The sequence below is a fragment of the Muntiacus reevesi genome, chromosome 9, assembly GCF_963930625.1.
Source record: "Muntiacus reevesi chromosome 9, mMunRee1.1, whole genome shotgun sequence".
Taxonomy (NCBI): Eukaryota; Metazoa; Chordata; class Mammalia; order Artiodactyla; family Cervidae; genus Muntiacus; species Muntiacus reevesi.
The window spans coordinates 27,697,144-27,722,077 of NC_089257.1; the positions used below are offsets into that span (position 1 = coordinate 27,697,144).

The following is a 24,934-nucleotide window of genomic DNA, read 5'->3' on the forward strand; positions in this document are numbered from 1 at the left end:
CTCCCGCATTGTAGGCAGACACTTAACAGTCTGAGCCATCATAACTAAATTCGATGAGTGAATCTTGCCTGGCACCTAGACAGGGGGAATGGGGAGATGGCTATAAGACATTCTTGAAACATTTGGGAAATTTTGAATATGGACTGGAAACTAGATGCAACACCTAATATTGCCAGGTGTTATAATTTTGTGATTAGTTGAACAATGTTATTCTTAGAAAGCGATGCTTGCCTGCCTAAGTATTGAGGGGTCAAGGGCTACTTCCAAACCTCTTCTCTGGTCTTCAGTGCTCTGGCCACACAACTGTTCGCTACAAGTCAGTTCACGGTGTCTGCTTTCCATGAACATACACAATAAAATCCAGACCTTTGGCAAAAGGCCTGCACTCCCACCCCTCTGGCTCTGTCTTCTCGCTCCCACTCCGCTTACACTGAGCTTGGACCTCGCAGGCCACTTTCCTATTCTGCCCGTAGCAAGTCTCATTCCCACTGAGCGCCTTTGTACTTGCTGGTCTCTCCGCCAGAAGCTTTTCCCTCGCGTGGCTGACTAGCATTCTTCTTGCCACAATTCAAATGCCATCTTCTCACTGAGGCATTCCCTAGCACACCCCCTCTAGTCACTTAACCAGGTTACTCTATTTTCTTCATTCTGCTTAGCCTAACTAAACTTACTTACTTTAAATTTTTCCCTCCCACAAAAAGGGAAGATCTGTAAGAGCAAAAGAATCTTCTGCTTTGTCCACTGACATATCCCTAGCATAGAATGCTGGGAAACGGTAGACGCTTCATAGATTACTGAATGACTCACGACACACCTGCCATGTGACAGGCACTGCTATATGCTAGGTACTGGCTGAATGCTTTACAGGTGTTGCTCATAGAATTTTTAAATCTCTTTAGGAATAAATATTTTATAATTCTCATTTCAATTCAGTCATTCAGTCGTGTCTGACTTTGCGATCCCATGGACCGTAGCATGCCAGGCCTCCCTGTCCATCACCAACTCCCAGAGCCTACCCAAACTCGTGTCCATTGAGTCCGTGATGCTATCCAACCATCTCCTCTGTTGTCCCCTTCTCCTCCCACCTTCAATCTTTCCCAGCATCAGGGTCTTTTCAAATGAGTCAGCTCTTCGCATTAGGTGGCCAAAATATTGGAGTTTCAGCTTCAACATTAGTCCTTCCAATGAACACCCAGGACTGATCTCCTTGCAGTCCAAGGGACTCTCAAGTCTTCTCCAACACCACAGTACAAGAACATCATTTCTTCTGCACTCAGCTTTCTTTATAGTCCAACTCTCACATCCATACATGAATCCATTTAAATGGCTGAATATTTCCTAACTCTCAAGAAGCCAATTTACCTTCAAGTGAATTGCAAGATCTGGATTTTACCTACATGTAGGATCGGAATGTTCACGTAATTTTTAACAATTCATGGCCATAAGAATGACTAAATTGAAAGAAAAACTATATACAGTGTGTGAGGATGTAAAGTAACTACTGCTCATATACTGCTGTTGGGTGTAAATTAATCACTTTGAAATACTGTTGGCAGTATCTAATTATGGAAAACATCTGTACACCCTGAGACCCAGGAATTCCACACCTACATGTATGCTCAAAGGAAATGCATACATGTTCACCAAAGATGTGAAGAAAAATGTTTGTAGCAGCACGAGTCCTAATAGTCAAAAAGTAAAAACAACACAAATGTCTATCAACAGAACAGATAAATGATTATATACGCACACAGATGAATACTACATAGTAATGGGGATAAATGATTCATAACTACATAAACATGGATGAATCTTAGAAATAAAACATTAAATGAAAGGAAGCCAGACACCAAATATATAACGAAGTGTGTATATCTTATATATGCTAAGTAAAGTTCACTGAGATTGACAGTATGTATTCTCACCGGTGTGTGCTGGTAGGGCGCTCCTCAAGAAACTTTCCTACCGATGTTTCTCTAAACCTAAACTTTTAAGTATAAGATGGTGTTTGAAGGCAACCTAAACTGGTTTACTACAACCACATCCCTTTGAAGTCTCATGTTTTATATCTTAAAAACACATGTTGAGTTCCATATTCTTCACTCATGCACACTGAACAGAAATATTTACCTCAAAAAATATACAAAGAAAATGGGCCCCGGTTATCTTGTGATTTGGGCTTCCCTGGTGGCTCAGACGGTAAAAAAAAAAAAAAAAAAAAAAAATCTGCCTACAATGCAGGAGACCCGAGTTCGATTCCTGAGTCAGGAAGATTCCCTGGAGAAGGGAATGGCTACCTGCTCGTATTCTTGCCTGGAGAATTCTATGAATGGAGGAGCCTGGTGAGCTATAGTCCGTGGGGTTGCAAAGAGTCGGACACGACTGAGTGACTAACACAGTGTCCTGTGGTTACAGTACTCTGGTACACTACCTCAGAATTTAAATGAACTGCCGGACAGTAGTTTGGTAGTTTGGTTATGGTTAGGGGTTAGGCAGCCTGTTCACATCTCAGATTTACCAATCATTAGCGCTTGGGCTTTGGGCAACTTACCTAGATATTTGGAGCCTATTTCTTCATTAACATGATAAAGGTAATTGTGTATCTGTCTCACAGGTGGTCTTGAAAATTAAGTGAGATGATGTAAGTTGGGTAACTCAATCTTCCTAACCTCTTCCTTCCCTACTCTGGAAGTAGTACTGGGGTGGGAAAAAAAGTCAACAAGCTGTTTGCTGCAATATATATATTTTAATTCAAAGTGAATCGACAGTAATACACCATAAATTCTTATTTTGACACTCACCAAAATAGTCACCTGGAAAACCCGCTTTTTGTGACAAAGTACAGAAGGCTTGGTCACATTTAAATCACTGAGAACTAGAGAGAGAAATACTATCGCAAACCGTAATAGACATTACATCCATAAAAATTTTCCCAGTCCTTATTGTAATATTGCACAGTGCAATTGCTACATGGCAAACTAGTGTAGCATAGAAGTAAAAGCAAAAACAAACAAACCAAAGAAAGAAAGCCACAAGTCTAAAATTGTTAAACAGTTAATAGCTCAAACTTAGTAATCAAACCTATATCATTGGGTTCTTTAAAACAAATCTTCCTACACCTTGCAGTGTATGATTTAACTTTTACTTAACACAAACCAACTTTAGAATTAGTAGTAGAGATTTTTTAAATGAAAAAGTTTTGCTACTACAGTAACATACTTAAACACCCTGAAGGAAAAAGAAACAAAATACCAGGATATTTGATTAAAAAACAATTTGTAAATTAAAATAGTATGCAAATATGCAACTTGGAATTCATGCAGTGTTTTATTTAAGAGAGCATTAACACAAAAGAAAACTGGTAAAAAAAAAAAAAAAAAGGTTTTAAAGAGGGTACAAATCCATATTCTTTTGTCAATATGCTAAATTTAGACTTTAGCAGGATCTTGGAAATTTTTTTTTTCTTTTTAAAAAGTCCATGATTAGAATCAGCTAAGAGCAGTGTATTTAACTCGGGTACGCCTTTATCAAAAAGGACTGTTATATTACGAAAACACTGAAGTTTATCATTTACTGTCAATTTAACAAGACATCACAGTCCTGGAACTAAAATACAGAAAATATGACATTTCAGGGTAGTAAACACAGCCCTGAACAAAAAAAACTGTGCCAGTTTTGTACCTGGTACAAACATCAATCTTTTGCCCTTGGTGTTTCTTAAACATGCGCTGCCAGCACTGATTCTTCTCCAACAAGCGAGCAGATACCAGTAAACTGCTGGACCAGATAAATAAAATTAGAAGGCTGTGGAGGGCAGCAAGTTTACTTAAATAGTGACTCCATAAATTTGCTATCTGTAAATAATCTTTTAAATTAATCTTAGGCTATTCCTTTTTATGTGTAATATATATATATTTCTATTTATATAAAATGCATAGAATTGATTACTAAAAACACTGAAACTTGTGGGGAAAATTAAGTCCTTCATTTTCAGTGTGACTAAAAATGTACTGCTGGTTTTTATTTTATGATCTAATACTGTAATTTTTAAAATTAATATCAGGCACATTTATTTCATCGATGATTATTAAATAAAACACTGCTTGTATTAATGGAGTAAAGAAAAGTTTATCCATTATTAGCTTATTGTCAACGCTGTACTAGATCTGTACTAGTGGTATGCAGTTCATTTATCAAAGAAATGCTATAAATCCAAAACATTTGGAGAGTTTTACACTCAAATGCTTTGTACTGTTTCTTCCAGTAAATGGTATAAGATTATATTCCAGATTTTTAAGGAAAAAAAGTTAAGTCAAGCCTGCAAGATACAGCTTTCTCAAGTGTCTACAATGCCAGTATGAAAATAAAAAATTAAGTTACATTGATACATCCAAGTTTTTTTATATGCAGTGATGAGCACAAACATTAATAGAGATAAAATACTGATGCAAATAACACACCCCAAAATAACATACGCAATTATTTTCCATCATTTACAATACAGTAGTTACAATGACACTCCAAACAGAAAAGCAAAGTAAAAAATCAAAACCCCAACTTCTATTTCATGTAATTAGACTTATACAGAAATTAGAAGGCTAAATAACAACTAGTTAATCACCTAATTTCACAGCTATCTGAAGTGGCAATCGTTATATAGCAGCTTATCTATGATACATTCAAGATAAATGATACAATTTATTACTTGCCCATAAGCTAAAACACAGCCTGTTTAATACCTTCCTTTAAATTCCACCTCTACACTACAATATACTTGAGGTCTATGCAAAAAGTAGCTACCTTTTATATAGGAAATGGATGATTAAGTCTTTGGTGCTGTAAAAGCAACTTCATTTAAACATAACCACCACCACCACCAAAAAAAAAAGTAAAGAATAAAGAGGGAAAAACCCAAGACGTACTTCCTAGGAAAAAAAAGCATGTAATTTCTGTCCCTGACGGAATGTATTAAATAAGCAAACACCACCAACAAGCAAAACAAGTACTACAATGTAAAAATACTTAAAAAAAAAAAAAAACCCTCTCACATGCATAAATGAAAAATTGCACACAAAGAACTCACATCTTTTCAAGCTTCAATAGTAAATATTCTGCTACTATTTATTAAATACTGCATGGTTTGCCCAAGCTAGGATGAAACCACATCATGAATCAATGAGCATTTTGCATTTTCTTTCATTATCTACTCAAAGTCATGCCTACTGCATCTCTAAACATTTTATTAAATCCAATTATACAGCAAACACTCCCAAAATAAACTTAGATTGTATTGCAGTTTCACTTAACAGTATATAAAATGCTGTGTTGTGACAGATATCAACTATTCATTAGATACTGAATCAATTTTTCTTAAGCACTACTACCTGCTTGCTTTTCTTGAAGCTAGATCATTCTGAAAGTCAGACAGCAGAATTCAGCTATTGCAAACATGCTGCCCTCTTAGTAAGGAAAAATAGCTACAACCTGAAATCATACCACACAAAACCAAAAATGAACATTACTCTATCAAAGGAAACTAAAGAGTAAGTCTGAATTTTTAAGTGCTGCAGTCCTCAACATTTATATATAGTAATAACATTAACAACCTCAAATATTTAAGGCACTATGTGTGGGAACGGTTTACAATGCAGCTGAGATTATTAGAACAACATTTAAGAGCAAAGTCTAGGCAACATTTTGCCCATGCAAAGACACATGCAATGTAAAGAACAATAGCTCAATTTCTTAGGTAAGTGACCCAACATTTACACACTAAGACACAGATAATACAATTCACTTGTATGCTGTGATTCTGACATATGTGCATCTGTTGCTCTAAGTCTGTACACAGAATGGCTTCCCAAATATGGACGTGTCTTGCACTAGTTAGAAGGCAATTTTATAAAAAATAGCAGGAGCAAAAACTGGACTTCTGCTCCCATAAGTCACCTGTCTAGAGTTACAACATAAGAAGATAACATGACCAAAGACAAGTTATACCAAATGTGCAAAACACATTAAAAGTGAGTTTTTTTTAAAGCTCAAAGTTGTTTAAATTGCACCCAAGTCTACATGATTCAAAAATAATTTTCTTGTGCCATGGCTAATATTTATTAAATACCATGTTTTATTTTTAATCAAATGTTTATATCATTGAGCTTCCTCAATATACTCTTGTGAGTTTTCACATATATGGATACTGGCTGAGTTTGGTTGGACTCAATGGAAATCCAGTATACGCAGGTGACGCTGCAATGTAAGAATGTGGTGGGAAGATTGGTTTGTACTGAGTCTGATGAATGGTTGGGGATGGTAACAGACGGGGGTTTATGCCCACTGGGACTTGGTGAACTATGCCACTGGGATGGGAGATACTGTAAGTCGGATGCTGTAACATAGGCCTTGAGGTACATGGAGAGGCTAAGAGGTGGGCCACTGGGGCAGCACTACTCAGGGCAGCTGATGACGGGTACGGAAGTAGAGTAGGCTGTCCTCCGAGGTGCGTGCTTGCAGCCAGATGGGCGTGCACAGCTGTGTGATTAGGACTTCCATGAGAGAGAGTGAAAGGATTACTGGTAACGCTAGTAGGGATATAAGCTTGCTGCCTTCGGTGTCCGAAGTTTCCATTCCACTCCTGATGCCCAGACCCAAAGTGCTGAACCTATTCAAAAACAAAAGACGAAGTACATGTTTTATAAGTCACAAAGAAGAGAAAAAGGGAAATTAAAAGATACTATGACTAAAAACCTATAGGGGATCTCTCAGATCTTAGCTTACATTAAGGATAGAGAAGAATTCTCTCAGGTTCTCTAAAGAAAACCTAAGAACCTAATCTTTCGAAAGAATTCAAATTCCATGGATAACCTGATAATTATCCTATTATTAAGCCAATTACTTTTCAGTCACTTGGAATAATGAAAATGGAAGTGTTTATTAAGATTTTACACAGTTTGAGACTCATTTTCTCCCAATTAAAAAACTGCTGAATTTGAATCCCAAAGACTCATAAATTCACAAACATACCTGACTAAAATTCAAATGCTGCTGTTGGAATGCTGATGTCAATTTTTGCTGACGATTACCAACTGTGGAAGGCTGGTTTAATCTTCCAGGGGCAGATCGTCCTTTTATTAAGGGCTGGCATATAGAATCTGGCAACAACAAAATAATAGAAAGTAGGTACTTTTTCCTTCTCATATAAAAATTATGAAAGGTCTTTAGATATTTTGCACAACAGTGATCTGAGAACCTTAAAATTAAATAAAAAGTAAAGAGCTCCTAGTTTCCAAGCACTGGATAATTAGAAAGTATTTCTTTTGTACAACAGATTTGGCAGGGACAACTCAGAAATTCAGAGATGACTTTTGGTTCTGATGTTTCCAAATTAAGACCTTTAAAAGGACAATCAGGGAAATAGAGGGGACTCAGTTTACCTGTGTTTGCCATATGCTCATCGGCATTTAATCCATTTTCTAGTCCCACTGGTGGCACCACAACAGTACAAACAGCTGGTTTGGTTTCTGTGTCAGTAGAAGTTACCAATTCTGCATTTTGATGAGTGTCCTCCACAAAACTGCTCTCTGCAAATGGACTGTCATGTCCTGAAGAGTCTGATGTTGGAGAGCCATCCACAGTATCACAACCACTTTCTTGTTCTTCATCTGACATACTAAAAGAAAATATTTGTACCAATGTTTTTCAACCTTAAATCTAAAGTTTTAAATCTAAATAATTTCCTTAAATCTAAATAATTTCCAAACTCCACCAAATTGATAAGATCTTATTAAATTATTTCATACCTAATTATAACTTCTTCCTTACCCCAAACATATTTTTCATAGATTCCCTAGACTCTCACATTAATTCTCTATTTGGACTGCTAACGCTAATTGTCTGTTTAGGAACACCCTCTTGGCATTTAATTTTCCCTCCTCTTTTCACTTGATCCTCAGTAGCAGTTCATAAAATCCCGTATTATAAACTACAGAAGAGTTCATTAAGATACTACAAAAGAAGTACTGTTCCAGACAACTGAAATGAAAAGTACAAACAAAACAGGCAACCTGGATATTTGAGATCAAATTCTAATAAATTAGAATTATTAATAATATTGTAATATTAGAATTATCACTAATAATTTGGGTCCTTTTAACTAACCAGTTATTCGAAAGGCCTTTCCTAGCTCTCTGAAAATCTAACCACCCAGAGCCCAAGTTTCTCTTCTCGTCCTAATCCTTGGGGCCCCCCGGCCACCTTGGGATTTTTATTGCATTTATTCTGTTTTAACCACTCATTTCATACTTAAAATTTGAAGTGTATCTTTTTATATGTATATTTTACGTATATATATTTTTATATCTTACGTGTGTGTGTGTGTGTGTGTGTGAGAGAGAGAGAGAGAGAGACGTGTGTGCACACGCACACACACACACATATATCATGGGGCTTCCCAGGTGGCTCGGTGGTAAAGAATCGGCCTGCTAAAGCAGGAGATGCAGGTTCGATCCCTGGCTCAGGAATAGTCCCTGGAGAAGAAAACGGAAACCCACTCCAGTATTCTTGCCTGGGAAACGCCATGGACAGAGAAGCCTAGTGGGCTATATAGTCCATGGGGGTCACAAAAAGAGTTGGACACGACTTAGCAACTAAACAACAACAAATGCATAGTATCAACTTGCAAATCACATTATAAACAATTTATAAGAAGATATGTTAATACTATTTTAGATTTCCACAGAGCTTTGGCTAAAGGTATTAAAAACCATATTTCCAGACTAAGGGGAAAAAAAGAATAAAATTATGACTGAAAAAATTTTCCACTATAAAAAGAATGTCAAGCAGAAATCAAACGTATTTCACTGAAATTTTTACAGCTCATCTCTTAATGAGATAGTACATCACGCAGGTTAGGAGTCATTCACTACTTCAGTGGCAATGCATATTCCTGGCCGAAAGGAAATACAGATAAAACCAGGCAAATCAATCACTAAGAGAGAAAAAAGTCACAGCAAATACTCCGACAGTGGGCCATTACTTTATAATGCAAAACATTCCTTTTTGTATTGCTAAAGTACATGTTCTTATTCTAAATTTAAGTTACAATAGTAGTCTGTGGAGCTGAAGCTGAGGATGTGACTTTTTTACCCTTTCAAAAACAAATGATTTTTTAAAAACCATTTATTAGAACCTCAATTTTTCATTTAGATCTGTTCTGTAATAATAGAAAATTCCTACTTAAAACCTGAGTTTATAAAAGGTGATCTAGTTCAAAACTTATAAACAAGAGAGAGCCACTGTGGTAAACTGGCAGGTACTAATTTAAACAACAACGAAAGAAAGCAGAGGCTTTTTAGTAGACTTCATGTTTATAACACACTGCCATTAAAATTCCTTTACCTGTTCGGTCTCTTGCAAGGGGATGGACTGGACTGCCCCGAGGAGCTGGTGCTCAGAGTACTATCTGGACTACTTAATGAACACATCCGATCGATGTTCAAAGTGCTCTGGCAAGCTTCACAGTCCAGATTACCTTTACATCTAGTGAAGAGGGAAGGTGAAAACAGGTCAAAAATCAGAACCTACTCCCAAGATATGAAACAGTTAAGAAAGACCTACATGGATAAAAATCTAAAGCTTGTAAATACAGGAAAAAATGCTACAGTAATCATGCTAAATGGGCTTCCCTGATAGTTCAGTTGGTAAAGAATCCACCTGCAATGCAGGAGACCTCAGTTTGACTCCTGAGTCGGGAAGATCCCCTGGAGAAGGGATAGGCTACCCACTCCAGTATTCTGGCCTCGAGAGTTCATGGACTGTATAGTCCACGGGGTCACAAAGAGTCGGATATGACTAAGTGACTCTTGCTTTCAATCATGCTAAATACTATTCAGGAAGTTTACTCCGAAGGACATTAACAGACGATAATAAATCACAAAGCTTTTTTTCCACCATAGCAGAGGATGCCATCATCGTTATTTAAGAAGTGAAGTGAAGTTGCTCAGCCATGTCTGACTCTTCATGACCCCACAGACTGTAGCCTATCAGGCTCCTCTGTCCATGGGATTTTCCAGGCAAGAGTACTGGAGTGGGTTGCCATTTCCTTCTCCAGGGATCTTCCCCACTCAAGGGATCAAACCCGGGGTCTCCCACATCGTAGGCAGGCGCTTTTACCGTCTGAGCCACCAGGGAAGTTGCCAAATTTAAGCATGTTGCAAAACTGCAGGAATCTGCCTTCGGCACTTACTCTCGGAGTGCATGTCTCTGTGAGGACGTCTCTTCCTCATCGGTGTCGCTGCTGATGGTGATCACGCTCACTGCGGGACTCGGCGAGTCAGCAATGATGATGGTTTGTCGCTGTTTATCTGAAACTGATGAATCAGAGTCCTGCCTGATGGATGTGTCACAACAATTTCTTGCCTCTCCTTCTGAGTTACGATTGTCCTGTGTTTCTATACAACTTACTTCCTCGACATCTTTCCCAGCTACTGTCTTTGGGGAAATAAATGCTGATTGTGGGATATTGGTATTCTGCAATGAATTACTCCTGCAATCAAAGGAATAATGTGTCATTTCTATAATCAAAATATATACATGACATTTTTCCAAAATACCATGTTGTATGTAACAATACGAACCTTCACTTGTTCAAGATTATGTATGTGACACACTAAGACACAGATCATGAGTCTGTGATACATAAAATCTCTAGGAACAAGTGCAGATGCATTTACTTATACTCTAATGGTCTTTTTTTTGGTAAATGTGATCCTGAGTGTCTAGAATTGTCTAACATTATAGGTAGATAATAAATCAAAAGGGCAATAAAGACAATCTTACCAACTGAAAGCATTTATTTCCTCTCTTCCTGGCTCCCATTCCATTAGTTTTACCAAAATACCTCTGAGAAATTGAGAAGGGAGCTTGGCTTAGTATTTGTAGCAAATCTATCAAAGAGGTCATTTTGAATACAACAGGGTGACCCTTTGGTGTGCATGCAAAATTTATTTTAATGATTCATTTTCAAAATGCAGAGAAAAAGTTAAAATATCAATACTAACCTGTTCTGGCACGGTTTATTTTTCTTGGTAGTGGCTGGCTGAGGCCAAACAACATGTGCAATGCCCACGCTAATTGGCTGAGGGGCCGATAAAGTGATCTGATTAGTTAGAAGAGGTTGTGGCATCACTGAGCTATAATGATTGCTGTGTGAAATCATTTTCCTATGGAGAAAATTTAGAAAAATTGAATCCTTACGTTACCATATGTATTTTGCGAACGACTCACAAAGAAGTATTTTTGTTTTTAACTTACCCCCAGTCTCCGAGCCTCTGTGAACCAGCCACACCCTCAGAAGATAATGCAGTAGTAGCAGGAGCCAGGGGTGTTACCTGTTGCCAGGCAGGTATCAACATCTGCTGTGTCCTACCAGACCATGTCTGCTGCAGCAAAGACAACAAAAGCAAAAGCAAAAGCAAAACTAGTATGTTACAAGTAACTCAAAGTAACAATCCCCTAAAAATCACAAAAGTTAAATTCAATAATCTTTAAGGAAAGAATTCCTGTCTAGGTCATTTTCATTATTTCCAACAACACAAGCCCATGTATTACCGATGGATTAAGGCCTCCACTTGAGTATGAGAAGGACAGCACATATGCAAAAATAACAAATTCTTATCACCTACCTGAGAAAGAACTCCTGGTCGGATCTGCAGTGGCTGCACAGCTGGGGCCTGAGTTACAAGGGGAACGGCATTATCTACCCTTATGGAATAACTAGTGGGTTTACCATGTGTTGCAGGAATACCTATGAAATAGAAAAGAATAGTTTTCAAATAAAAGAAAAACTTTTCTCTGAGTTATCTTACAAAACTCTTATAAATTTATGAACTGCTAAAATTCTTGTTAGGACTATAAAAAAAATCCCCTGCATAATACTCTATGTACCTTGTGGTTGTTATAAAGTTGTTATAAAGCTACTCTTTCTATTTTACAATACATAAAGTTGAATCATTTATTGTTTTTGAAATTTCTCATTCCTTTTAAAGTTTGCTATTATACTTTATTTTTCTTTTTTAAAAGTTCTGCCATTGATAAGACACAAAAAGATGAACCTGACTCAAAATCCTTATCCTCTAGCAGGTTAATGTTCATCTTTTTACAAACTTCAAGCTGTGCTTGGTATTCCCTTCTTTAAAACTGTAATAGGATCTTACACCTGAGTCACCAAAAGGGGACTGTACCACAGCTTCAATGGCCATGATAGTTTATAGGAGTCAATAAAATTCAGGATGGCACACTCATTTCAATCTCCTAAGGAAAAACAAAAAGTAAACTTTTCTGCCTAATATGATGATGCAACTGAGCTTTGATCATTGTGATTTAATTTACTATTATTTCTAGTGGAGAGCTATTGGAACTCCAAGAGAAACACATGCCATTTTGCTTACCCCCTAGGAAAATTAGAGGCAGGATTACTACCCAGGCTAATACTGTTAATGTTAGTATGTCTGTCATACATTGCAAGAGCACCTTGCAAACATTAGGACCCACAGTACTAAACTTTAAAAGAGTAAACAAGTGTTACTCAACTAAGAACTTTAACAACAAGGTAGTAGGGATATCTCCTAAGATCAGAAAGCTCAGTTACTAAAATAAATTCATTCATTATTTCATAATTCCAGTCTATTGCAGCATTTACTTTCAATATGGGCTGGCAGATTATTTAAAGATAATTAGTTTTTGGATAAAAGTGATCTTGGGTGATCAGCTATTAAAAAAAAAAATTGTGTTCTTTTCCTACTGAAAAATAACCTTACATTATTTATTGCATGAATACACAGTAACTGATAATTCTAAGGAAGTTAATTTTATTGTGTTTATTTTCTTCAGCCTTTTATCCTACTGCTAAGGGTGCTCTACCCTCTGAGCTCCACCTAAAGAGCTAAATGTGAATTAAGTTTAACAAAGATCTATGAGTTATTTTTTAAAACTGACCTTCTTACCCTTTCCAAAAAGCATGTCTTGAACAGCAAATTCTCCAAGAAATGGAATATAAGTATACCCAGGCTATGTAGATATATTGCAGCAATAGAGAATCTCATCAGAGGAAAAAAGCAGAATTCACTTTGATATGGATGAAATCACAGAGTGAATTCTTAAATCCCATTCCCCCATATTCAGCTTGCTCTTAAATTCTCCTCATAATCAAAGCCTTAAGATGAGAAGAATTCTCTTACAATCTCTCAAGAGGTTGAGTCTTTTTTTAAAATCAAATTCAAAAGGAGGTTAAAATTCCAATTTTCTGTATGGTTATAAGCTAAAACTTTAATGATTAGATTTGCTTGATATCTGGAAAGCATGACACAAAGAGCTCAAAGCCTATTCTAGTACAAGAGAGGAGAATTTTGCTGGAATGTATTTTATTCTGAAATAGCAGTTTTCATCCAGAAGGGATGAATTAACTAGCTTTTCACATCATGAAATAATGTGAAATGCTTGTTCACTATATACAACCTATACTCAGATACGTTAAGTAAAAGCCTGTCTAAGTCTTCTGTACATAAAAACAGCACAATATTAGGGATGTGGTACCTATTTAGCTATACCTACATATTATATCTATAGTATCTAAAATACATGAAATGCATGCTTAAACAATATAGCTCCAAAGTAAAAAAATAAAGTGAAGTACAACAAACATAATTTTAAAATACAAACTATAATGGTACCATAACTGCTACTCAATAATCATTTTTAAACGTTTCATCAAAATGTTGTTGTCCTTCAGTCATAAAGTCAATCCGACTCTTTCCGACCCTAGTCCGCTGCAGCACACCAGACTTCCCTGACCTTCACTATCTCCCAGAGTTTGCTCAAACTCATGTCCATCATGTTGGTGATGCCATCCAACCATCTCATTCACTGTCATCCCCTTCTCCTCCTGCCTTCAATCTTTCCCAGTGTCCAGAATCTTTTCCAGCTCTTCACATCAGGTGGCCAAAGAATTGGCACTTCAGCTTCAGCATCAGTCCTTCCGATGAATATTCAGGGTTGATCTCCTTTAGGATTGACTGGTTTTATCTCCTTACTGTCCAAGCGACTTCTCAAGAGTCTTCCCCAGCACCACAATTCAAAAGCATCAATCAATCTTCAACATTCAGCTTTCTTTACGGTCCAGTTCTCACATCTGTACATGACTACTGGAAAAACCACAGCTTTGACTATATGGACCTTTGTTGACAAAGTGATAACTCTGCTTTTTAATACATTGTCTAGGTTTGTCATAGCTTTCCTTTCAAGGAGTGTCTTTTAATTTCATGGTTGCAGTCCCCATAAATGGTGATTTTGGAGCCCAAGAAAATAAAATCTGTCACTGTTTTTACATTTTCCCCATTTACTTGCCCTGATGTGATGAGACTTCTGATGCTACGAGGTTATTTTTTAATTTTTTAAATTTTTAAAAGGCTTAATTTTTTAATCATTGTGTTTTAAGATAGCTTTTTAACTCTCCTTTTCCGCCTCATCAAGAAACTCTTTAATTAAAAAAAAAAAGAAGGAAAAAAAAAAAAAAAAAAACTCTTTAGTTCCTCTTCCCCTTCTGCCAATAGCATGGTATCATCTGCATATCTGAGGTTGTCAATATTTCTCTTGGTAATCTTGATTCCAGCTTTTGATTCACCCAGCCTGGCATTTTGCATGATGTACTCCGTAAAGAAGTTAAATAAGCTACAGCCGTTCCCAATTTTGAAACAGTCTGTCGTTCCATGTCCTGTTCCAACTGTTGCTTCTTGACCTGCATACAAGTTTCTCAGGAGATAAGTAAAGTGGTCTGGTATTCCCATCTCTTTAAGAATTTTCCATAGTCTGTTGTGATCCACACAATCAAAGGCTTTCACATAGTCAATGAAGCACAGATGGATGTTTTTCTGGAATTCCCTTGCTTTCTCTATGATCCAAACGATACTGGCAATTTGATCTTTGGTTCCTCTGCCTTTTTAAAACCCACCTTATCCACCTGGAAGTTCTTCGTTCACATACTGCTGAAGCCTATCTTAAAGGATTTTGAGCATTACCTTGTTAGCATGTGAAATGAGCACAAAGAAATAGAGGAAAACAATAGAATGGGAAAGACTCTTCAAGAAAGATTTCTTCAAGAAAATTGGAGACATCAAGGGAACATTTCATGCAGAGATGGGCACAATAAAGGACAGAAATAGCAAGGACCTAACAGAAGCTGAAGATATTAAGAAGAGATGGCAAGAATACACAGAACTATACAAAAAAGATCTTAATGACTGTGATAACCACAGTGGTGTGGTCACTCATCTAAAGCCAGGCATCTTGGAGTGTGAAGTCAAGTGGACCTTGAGAAGTATTAATATGAACAAAGCTAGCAGAGGTGATGGAATTCCAACTGAACTATCTAAAATCCTAAAAGATGATGCTGTTAAAGTGCTGCACTCAATACATAAGAAAATTTGGAAAACTCAACAGTGGCCACAGGACTGGAAAAGGTCAGTTTTCATTCCAGTCCCAAAGGAAGGCAACGCCAAAGAATGTTCAAATGACTGTACAGCTGCGCTCATATCTTCAAAATAGACTGGGACATTATGAGATAAAGGGGTAGGAAGACCAACACTGGGATTTTCTACAGAAACGCAAAATGGATTAGAGGGAAAACTTTCCTTTCTAAGCAGCCACTATACTAAGATAAGAAATAATGAGACAACATATTATAAAGCCTGCCTGTTATGCTGCTGCAACCACACCTATTAGTTCAATAAGCGAACAAATATTTTGCTTTGTCTCATTATTAATTCCAAAACTATTGTTCTTGACATCTGATCAGTTAACGACTCTGAGAATATCTCCTTTTCCTTCTGTTATCCTTGTATGAACCACTCACAGCTGTTATATGGCTTGCAGGATCTTAATTTACCCACCAAGGATCAAACCAGGGCCCCCAAGAAGCAAAAGCCCAGAATTCTAACCATGAACCCCCAGGGAATTTCCTGCTACTCCCGATCTTGATGAAATACACCACACTGTAGGTAGAAGGCAATCCCCAAATTAATTTTGGCACATGGAAGAAAGAAATAGAACCTAACAATGTATTTTTTGTTGTTGAGTCACTAAGTCCTGTCTGACTGTAGCCCATCAGGCTCCCCTGTCCATGGATTTCCCAGGCAAGAATACTGGGGTGATCTACCGTTTCCTCCTCCAGGGGGTCTTCCCAATCTAGGGATCAAACCCATGTCTCCTGCACTGCAGGAGATCCTTTACCACTGAGTCACCAAGGAGAAAACAACCTATTAGTGCAGATTAAACACATCCATATGAACATGTATTTGTCAAGATACCACATAAGTAGTAACTGATTGAAAAAAAAAAAAGCATCAGTTTTGTGTGCTCAAGTATTTAGAAGTAAAACATCTATGACTTACTATTAACAGTGTGTGTATGCGTAATAGAGAGAATAAATATAACATGTTAATACTTGTTGAATCTAGAGTAGAAGGCATTACTATTATTTGAATTTCTCTATATGCTCAAAATTTTTATAACAACAGTTGAAGAACAACAAAGAAACACAACAGCATCTTTAAGAGTGTTGACAATATGCTATAGGTATTTTTATTACCAGATAAGCCATGGGTCACTATCACAGATAACAGACCAAAGCTACCCTGGGTAGAACCAAAGTGGCTGAAGAGCTGCCATGTTTTCACATCTCTCATTACTAGTCAAGCAAGGCAACATACTCTTGGTGCTTTTTAGATACTGTGCAGGAGATTAAAATAAAAACTTCAAAAAGTTGCTCATATCCTTAAATAAATATTTAAAATATCACCTTCAGAACCCAGAAATACTAGAGCTGGAAATGATCAAGAGAGTAGCCATTCTATCTATTTTCTTTGACTAAGGTTGAAGCAAGTTAACAAACTTGTCTGGGATGGCAGAGCAAACAGAAGAAACAAGAACTAGGTCCCAGGCATCCTGACTTAGCACCAAGAGCTCTCACTTATTATTAACAGCATTACAACACGTCAAACAGTCCTTTCAGGCCCGTGTGAAATCTCTTGATTTTAAGATTTAGATGTTACAGCCTAGCAAGGACAAGATGCTAGTAAAGGACCTAGGAAAGAGGACTTCATTCTGGTTATTCCAGCCAAAAAGTTCACTGCTATTACTCTCCTACCACAAAGAAGCTCCTCATGTGAGAATTAATGCCTCTTCAAAGGCATTCTGTCATTATCTCATTTGAGGATTTGATATTTTTTAACTAAATAAAGGTAATTTGATAAAAGTCAATATTTAAAATACAAAAAACTAAGCTATGGGTAAAAAACAAGACTACAATATTTTAGGAAAGAAATCCTTTGACCAAAACATAAAGATCTGAGCTTTCAGTCACGGTAATGTCTAGAGATGACATGCAGATATTAAGTATTTAACCTGAATATCTGGAGCAGTTTTACACAGCATAGAACAATCCACAGCTTTCCCAGTTCATTAATTCCTACTAAAGTATTTTATCATGCTAGACTCTACAGGAAATACAACTGTCATATGATCTATTCTGTTAATGATGACTACAATGGAACTCCAGTCAATTAATGAGTATCAGTGGTTTAAAGGCTACTGACCAGCTTAAATTCAAGTATTAATTCAAGAATTAATTAATTCAAGCATTAAATGTAACAAAACTCATGCAGTATATCTAATGAGTAGATGCCTAAACTTATTTTAAAATAATGCATGCCAAAACTCAAAGTGTAATTTAAATAAAGAATACCTTGAATAGCTGGTGGACAGATAATCAGTGTCTGCTGAAAAGCATCACCACAACCAAAATGAGCGGTTCCAGCCTGCAGAGGAATCCCGTGGTGTACAACTGAATGAGCAGATGTTGTTAATGCCTGGAAACAATTTATGGACATGGCATTCATTACACAGAGCAGGGTTCTAATAATTGCGTACACATGCTTTGTAAGTAGAAATAAAATGCACTTTAAAAAACCATAATTCTGTGATAAAGACGGACCCAGAAATTGATCTTACTGAAGTCTACTTCTTGTAGATTTGAGACACAGAAGAACCGATAGATTGGATTGAAAGAATAAAAGGTGAAGGAAAAAAAATAAATTTGAGTAGATATGTTCCAACTGTTACCCTAAAATATTAGAGATTTAATAGAACAGCACAGTAAGACCTCATCAGCACTGGAAGTGCTAATATGGAAATTTATGCATATTTCAAAAGCAAAATGATTAATTGTTAAAGAAAAGAGAAGCAAAAATGACCAAATACTGTTTGGTCTTACCTGACTTCTTAATGTGCCAATTTTAGTAAAATTTGCTGCCAGATTAGTAGTACTGCTTGGAGCAACTGGTCTTAAAAGTGAAGTTTTATTGTGATTATTTGCATCACATGAATTTGGATGGGACTTACAAATATCCATAATATGAAAACAGGACTTTACACTGCAAAATAAAAAGTAAACAGTAATGGTCATATTCTTTTTTAAATGTTTAGAATAGTTTAAGATTAAAAATTATTTTTAAAAGAAAAAAAGTCGACGGCTTGCACTTCATTTGCAGATTTCCAATACTATGTCTACCAGGAAATCCTATAGGATGGAAGTTTGAAGCAAGCAGCAGCAGATGCTTCTATCTGAAACATTTTCTTGAGACAGTAAAGCAACGGTGAGCACATTTTGATGAGCACACTATAATTTGTGACCTCCATTTCATTTCAGGCATATATTCGTCTCCACCAACCCATTAAAAAACCTCCTTCCGCAAGGAAGAGAGGAAAGGGGGGTGGGGGAATGGAGGAAAAGAGCAAATGGTAAAGGGAAACTGAAAAAAGGAGTTTTTCAATTTGGAGTTTGCAGGACTCAAAATTGAAGGAGGAAAAACTTAACACTTTCTTTAATTATAAATATGTCCGGTCATTAAGGTAAGAATATTACGTAAAAGTGCTATCACTCAGTCATTTTCAGTATGCTATTTTGGAAAAAGAACACTGGACTGTGATTTAGATTTGCATTCTAGTTCTACTCTGCAATCTACTGTCTATGTGAACTTGGTCAAGTTAGCTTAACCTCTTTTGATTCAGTTTACTTATATTTAATGAAGAAACTCAATCATTTTTCTAACAAACTGGTTTACTATAGACAGCATTATCATTTCTTCAGAATCATTTTAAAAGATTTTAAAGTAACATACTGGTTGCTATGAGGGAAATCAAGAAGATGCTTCATATTAACAAAAGCATGGTTCAAAGTCTCAGCTGGAGTAATTCTTAAATCTGCGTCAATCAGCAACATTTTTTTCAACAGACCAACAAACTCTCTTCTATCAGCTTTCTCAGCCAAAAGATCACTTCCTTCCAAATCCATCACTGTGTTCACCTGCAAAATCAAAATTTCAAGACATCAAATGAAAATAAACCATACAACATAGTATACATTAAAGTCTCACAATTCAAAAAAAAAAAAAAACCTCAACACAGGAAAGAACAAAGAAGTACAATTATTTTCAAATAAGAAAGAACACATCTCAAAAATATTTTGAGGCATCAAAAAGCATTCAGAACGGGGAAAAAACTGCTTTAACTAAACAAACATTCAATTCTAGAGAGATGCAAGTAAAAGAAATATGTTTGCTAGGGTCTTCCTTTTTAAAGAAAATACTGAAAAACAGGATAATACAAATCAAATATTTGATAAAGATGAATGAAATTTAGTTTCTGAAACGTTAGAATCAATTTCATTTGACAAGCTTAAAAACAGCAAGCACTCTGTCATGTAGAAAATGATTAACATATTTTGGCATTCTTGGCATTCAAGTCCACCAATTTATATGCATGAAAAATTGACAAATGTGACTGTGGTACTCACATGCACTATATCATCCAGACTGTTGAATATGTACTTTCTGGCTTCTTTAGACTTCATTCCTGTCTCTGCCTCATGTTCTTCCAGTGTCTTATTGAATATATCAGAGAAGGAAAATATCTTATTACTACCATTTATAAATTCATTATTTCTTCAATTCTGGCACATTTAGTCTAATATATTGACTATTCTAAGGCAAGTAGTAGTTTAAAAAGAATAACTATCAAAACATAAGTTTTAAAAGTATATAGAAAATGAGACATTCAGGTTCAGGTCAAAAAATATATAGATAAAAATCACACACATAGATAAATTCCCTAACAAAATTACTAAAGTTAATCATTAAAGATTTACTGATCCTGGGAATAAATTACATACTTGGGTTACACAGTAAGTGGTTAGGTTCAACCCTGTCCCATAAAGCTTGATAAATGTAGAGCTGGGTAGGGAAGAACTCAAAATGATACACATAAAATTTTTTAAACTATTTAAAACGCATTACTAATTGTGTTGACAGGTTAGAGAATGAGCTAAGTTATTCAGAAAAGACTCTCCTTATTAAAAGCGGGATTGGGGGATGGCAAAAAAGAAAAAAGAAACAAATGTAATAAAATAAAAATAGGCACAGAGAGTATTATCCATGAATGTAAGGCATCTTAGAAAACTGTTTTTCTAAATATTTTTTTAAGTGAGTTACCTTTAATCTCCAACCAGAATGGGAGAGATCTGTTTCTCTGCAAAAAAATCTTGTGGATTTTGTACCCACATTTAACAACTGTTCTCCTGGTAAACCTTGAGTCTGAGAAATGTATCGAATCTGAAAGATAATTTACAAAAGGGAAAAGTTATTCTTTTATTGCATTAAGACATTAATTGAATAGCTACAATATATCAGACACTAAGCTAGATGTTAGGTCAAGAATTAAATGATGTAGTGTGTGTGCCCTAAGAAATCAGTTTGCATGTATGCTAAGTTACTTCAGTCATGTGACCCCATGGACTGTAGCCCGCCAGGCTCCCCTGTCCATGGGATTCTCCAGGCAAGAATGCTGGAGTGGGTTGCCTTGCCCTCCTCCAGGGGATCTTCCCAACCCAGGAATCGAACCCATGTCTCTTACTCTAGTGGAGAAGATAACAAGTAAGCGATTATAAAGCAGTGTAATATATGTAATACAGGTATAATAAAGGCATGCCGTATGAGAAGGCAAAGAAGAGACACATAAAGTAACAGTAGTCATATAAAGTTCCAGAAGAGGTGATGCTCAAATCAGGTAGTAAAGAACAAATAGTCTGTTAGCCCCGAAGGATCTATTCTGATATAAGCCTTCCCCGGTGGCTCAGACAGCAAGGAGTCCAGCTGCTAATGCAGGAGATGTGGGTTCAATTCCTGGGTCAGGACGATACCCTGGAGAAGGAAATGGCAACCCACTCCAGTATTCTTGCCTGGGAAATCTCATAGAGGAGACTGGCAGCAATAGTCCATGGGATCCCAAAGAGTCAGACACAACTGACCAAGTAACACTTTCAAGGTTATAATATGGAAAATAAAAAGAATATATCCACACATTGAGAGACTGAGGTTCACTAAGGGAGAAATGGCAAGAGACAAAAGTGATCTAGTAGGCAAAGGGCTTTATCGATAGGTTAAGAAGTTTGGATTTTAATCTGAGAGGTAATACTGGGAAACCACTGGAGAAAGTGAAGAAATCTACACAGGAAATTGACAGCTACTGGATTCAGTGACAAGTTAACCTGACTGGGTACATCAGGGCTATGGGAACACTGGAGGGCATGCATGGGTCTACGTCATGACATACGTGTGCTTGGGTCAGTAGGGAAAGAGACACAAGCACAGATGAGCTCTCTCAGGAGGACAGTGAAAAGCCCCAGCCTCAGGGCCTCTGAAGTTAACATCATTCTGTTTGAACACTCTTCCCCCATGCACCTGTATGGCTGTGTTTCGCTACCTTCAGCTCTCAGCTCAAATGTCACCTTCATTCATGAGGCCTTCCATGACCCACCAATAAATAAGGACAATCCGTCCCCTCTTCAGTACCCCTACTTCCCCTTCTCTGTTGTATTTTTCTCCACAGTGCTTTTTACCATCTGACATTCTGCACATTTACCTTGTATTTCCTTATCCATTCTGCAGTAGAAGTAGGAAGGACTTTGTTCTGTTTCCTTACATATACACCCATGACAGTGTCTGGTACATCATTCAGTTCAGTTCAGTCGTTCAGTCGTGTCTGACTCTTTGCGATCCCATGAATCGCAGCACGCTGGGCCTCCTGTCCATCACCAACTCCCAGAGTTTACTCAAACTCATGTCCATCGAGTCGCTGATGCCATCCAGCCATCTCATCCTCTGTCATCCCCTTCTCCTCCTGCCCCCAATCCCTCCCAGCATCAGGGTCTTTACCAGTGAGTCAGCTCTTCGCATGAGGTGGCCAAAGTACCGGAGTTTCAGCTTCAGAATCAGTCCTTCCAATGAATATTCAGAACTGATCTCCTTTAGGATGGACTGGCTGGATCTCCTTGCAGTCCAAGGGACTCTCAAGAGTTTTCTCCAACACCACAGTTCAAAAGCATCAATTTTTCAGCACTCAGCTTTCTTCACAGTCCAACTCTCACATCCATACATGACCACTGGAAAAACCATAGCCTTGACTAGACGGACCTTTGCTGGCAAAGTAATGTCTCTGCTTTTTAATATGCTATCTAGGTTGGTCATAACTTTCCTTCCAAGGAGCAAGCGTCTTTTAATTTCATGGGTGCAATCACCATCTGCAGTGATTTTGGAGCCCAAAAAAATAAAGCCTGACACTGCTTTCACTGTTTCCCCATCTATTTCCCATGAGGTGATGGGACCAGATGCCATGACCTTAGTTTTCTGAATGTTGAGTGCTAAGCAACTTTTTCACTCTCTTCTTTCACTTTCATCAAGAGGCTCCTTAGTTCTTCTTTGCTTTCTGCCATAAGGGTGGTGTCATCTGCATATCTGAGGTTATTGATATTTCTCCTGGTAATCTTGATTCCAGCTTGTGCTTCTTCCAGCCCAGTGTTTCTCATGATGTACTCTGCATATAAGCTAAATAAGCAGGGTGACAATATACAGCCTTGATGTGCTCCTTTTCCCATTTGGAACCAGTCTGTTGCTCCATGTCCAGTTCTAACTGTTGCTTCCTGACCTGCATATAGGTTTCTCAAGAGGTGGGTCAGGTGGTCTGCTATTCCCATCTCTTTCAGAATTTTCCACAGGTTATTGTGATCCATACAGTCAAAGGCTTTGGCATAGTCAAGAAAGCCAAAGTTTTTCTGGAACTCTCTTGTTTTTTCGATGATCCAGCGGATGTTGGCAATTTGATCTCTGGTTCCTCTGCCTTTTCTAAAACCAGTTTGAACATCTGGAAGTTCACGGTTCACGTATTGCTGAAGCCTGGCTTGGAGAATTTTGAGCATTACTTTGCTAGCGTGTGAGATGAATGCACCTGTGCAGTAGTTTGAGCATTCTTTGGCATTGCCTTTCTTTGGGATGGGAATGAAACTGACCTTTTCCAGTCCTGTGGCCACTGCTGAGTTTTCCAAATGTGCTGGCATATCGGGTGCAGCACTTTCACAGCATCATCTTTCAGGATTTGAAATAGCTCAACTGGAATTCTATTACCTCCCCTAGCTTTGTTCGTAGTGATGCTTTCTAAGGCTCACCTGACTTCACATTCCAGGATGTTTGGCTCTAGGACAGTGATCACACCATCGTGATTATCTGGGTCATGAAGATCTTTTTTGTACAGTTCTTCTGTGTATTCTTGCCACCTCTTCTTAATATCTTCTGCTTCTGTTAGGTCCATACCATTTCTGTCCTTTATCGAACCCATCTTTGCCTGAAATGTTCCCTTGGTATCTCTAATTTTCTTGAAGAGGTCTCTAGTCTTTCCCATTCTGTTGTTTTCCTCTATTTCTTTGCATTGATCGCTGAGGAAGGCTTTCTTATCTCTCCTTGCCATTCTTCGGAACTCTGCATAGTTGGCCCTAAAATAACTGTTCCCCCTCAAATATCTGTTCCCCAACTCAACAACTGGGCAGCACAGGAAATAAACAGAGGCTTAAGCCCTTAAAATTGTGTTTGAAAACATAGGGTTCTTTCTTTAAACCTAGAAGACAACTACTCTATCCTCTCCTGCATCTTCTATTTCTTCTCTATGAGATTTTTGCCCTCAACCTACAAGAATGTTTAATATCTTCCAGCCTAAAAACAAAAAATTCCCTTAACTACTTGAAACATTTAATTGAGTAAGTCTTAAAATAATAATCTATAGTTTCCTTTTCCTTCTAAGCTCAACACACAACAATTGAAAATCTATTACTCTCACAAAACGATATTAAGGTAAGTGATGTCCTGTCATTAACTGAACATTTAATAGTTGAATATTAAACCTTATCTTACTTTAACACTATTAGTTATTATCTTTTCACTTAAAAAATTGTTCCTTTCATTTCCACATCATTCTTTTCTAGTTGTCTTCTTACTTTTTGGCACTCTTTAATTGCGTTCCTCCATAGCTTTATCTCTAACTCTATGTCTAAATATTTATCTCTAACTCTGGAGATCTAACTGCTTAAGTGAAACTCTCCATCTGGAAGGCCTTTCAGTACCTCAAAGTGAACACATCCTAAATGAATTTTTCTTAAACCTGTTAAAACCTCAGCTATTTCCCCTCTGATGATCACTATCACAATGCCTGAATCAGAAACCTGAAATTGACAGAAACCTGAAATTGATGCCTGACAAGTACCTCTCCCACATCACCCTCTTCCCAACAAGCAAAACTCTTAACAATTTTATCTCATTTGTATTTTTCATAACTCTCCCTCCTCTCCATTCCTCTTCAGGTCTTCTTCAATTCTAGTTATACAGTCTCACAGTCTACTGCCTCCTAATTAGTCTACATGCTTCCCCAATGGGCTTCTCTGGGGGCTCAGTGGTAGAGAATCTGCCTGCCAAGGCAGGAGACACACGCTCGATCCCTGGGTCGG

General features: G+C 37.3%; 1 protein-coding gene across 6 annotated transcripts in view; it reads right to left on the reverse strand.

Moving 5' to 3' along the window:
* Nucleotides 1-2,726: 2,726 nt before the first annotated feature.
* Nucleotides 2,727-24,934, reverse strand: part of HIPK3 (homeodomain interacting protein kinase 3) — an 82,911-nt gene continuing 60,703 nt past the window's right edge. For 3 of the 6 annotated variants that reach the window (XM_065943759.1, XM_065943760.1, XM_065943757.1), the window contains exons 4-17: nucleotides 20,598-20,717; nucleotides 19,904-19,990; nucleotides 19,230-19,414; nucleotides 18,323-18,482; nucleotides 17,795-17,918; nucleotides 11,682-11,803; nucleotides 11,311-11,438; nucleotides 11,058-11,219; nucleotides 10,837-10,899; nucleotides 10,244-10,543; nucleotides 9,397-9,537; nucleotides 7,434-7,669; nucleotides 7,024-7,151; nucleotides 2,727-6,661 (exon numbers count right to left, since the gene is read on the reverse strand). In XM_065943759.1, coding sequence (XP_065799831.1) covers nucleotides 6,185-6,661; nucleotides 7,024-7,151; nucleotides 7,434-7,669; nucleotides 9,397-9,537; nucleotides 10,244-10,543; nucleotides 10,837-10,899; nucleotides 11,058-11,219; nucleotides 11,311-11,438; nucleotides 11,682-11,803; nucleotides 17,795-17,918; nucleotides 18,323-18,482; nucleotides 19,230-19,414; nucleotides 19,904-19,990; nucleotides 20,598-20,717 — 2,433 coding nt within the window. In that variant the 3' untranslated portion in view covers nucleotides 2,727-6,184. The remainder of the gene's footprint in view (nucleotides 6,662-7,023; nucleotides 7,152-7,433; nucleotides 7,670-9,396; nucleotides 9,538-10,243; nucleotides 10,544-10,836; nucleotides 10,900-11,057; nucleotides 11,220-11,310; nucleotides 11,439-11,681; nucleotides 11,804-17,794; nucleotides 17,919-18,322; nucleotides 18,483-19,229; nucleotides 19,415-19,903; nucleotides 19,991-20,597; nucleotides 20,718-24,934) is intronic. The other 3 variants (XM_065943758.1, XM_065943761.1, XM_065943762.1) reach the window with 3 other exon arrangements.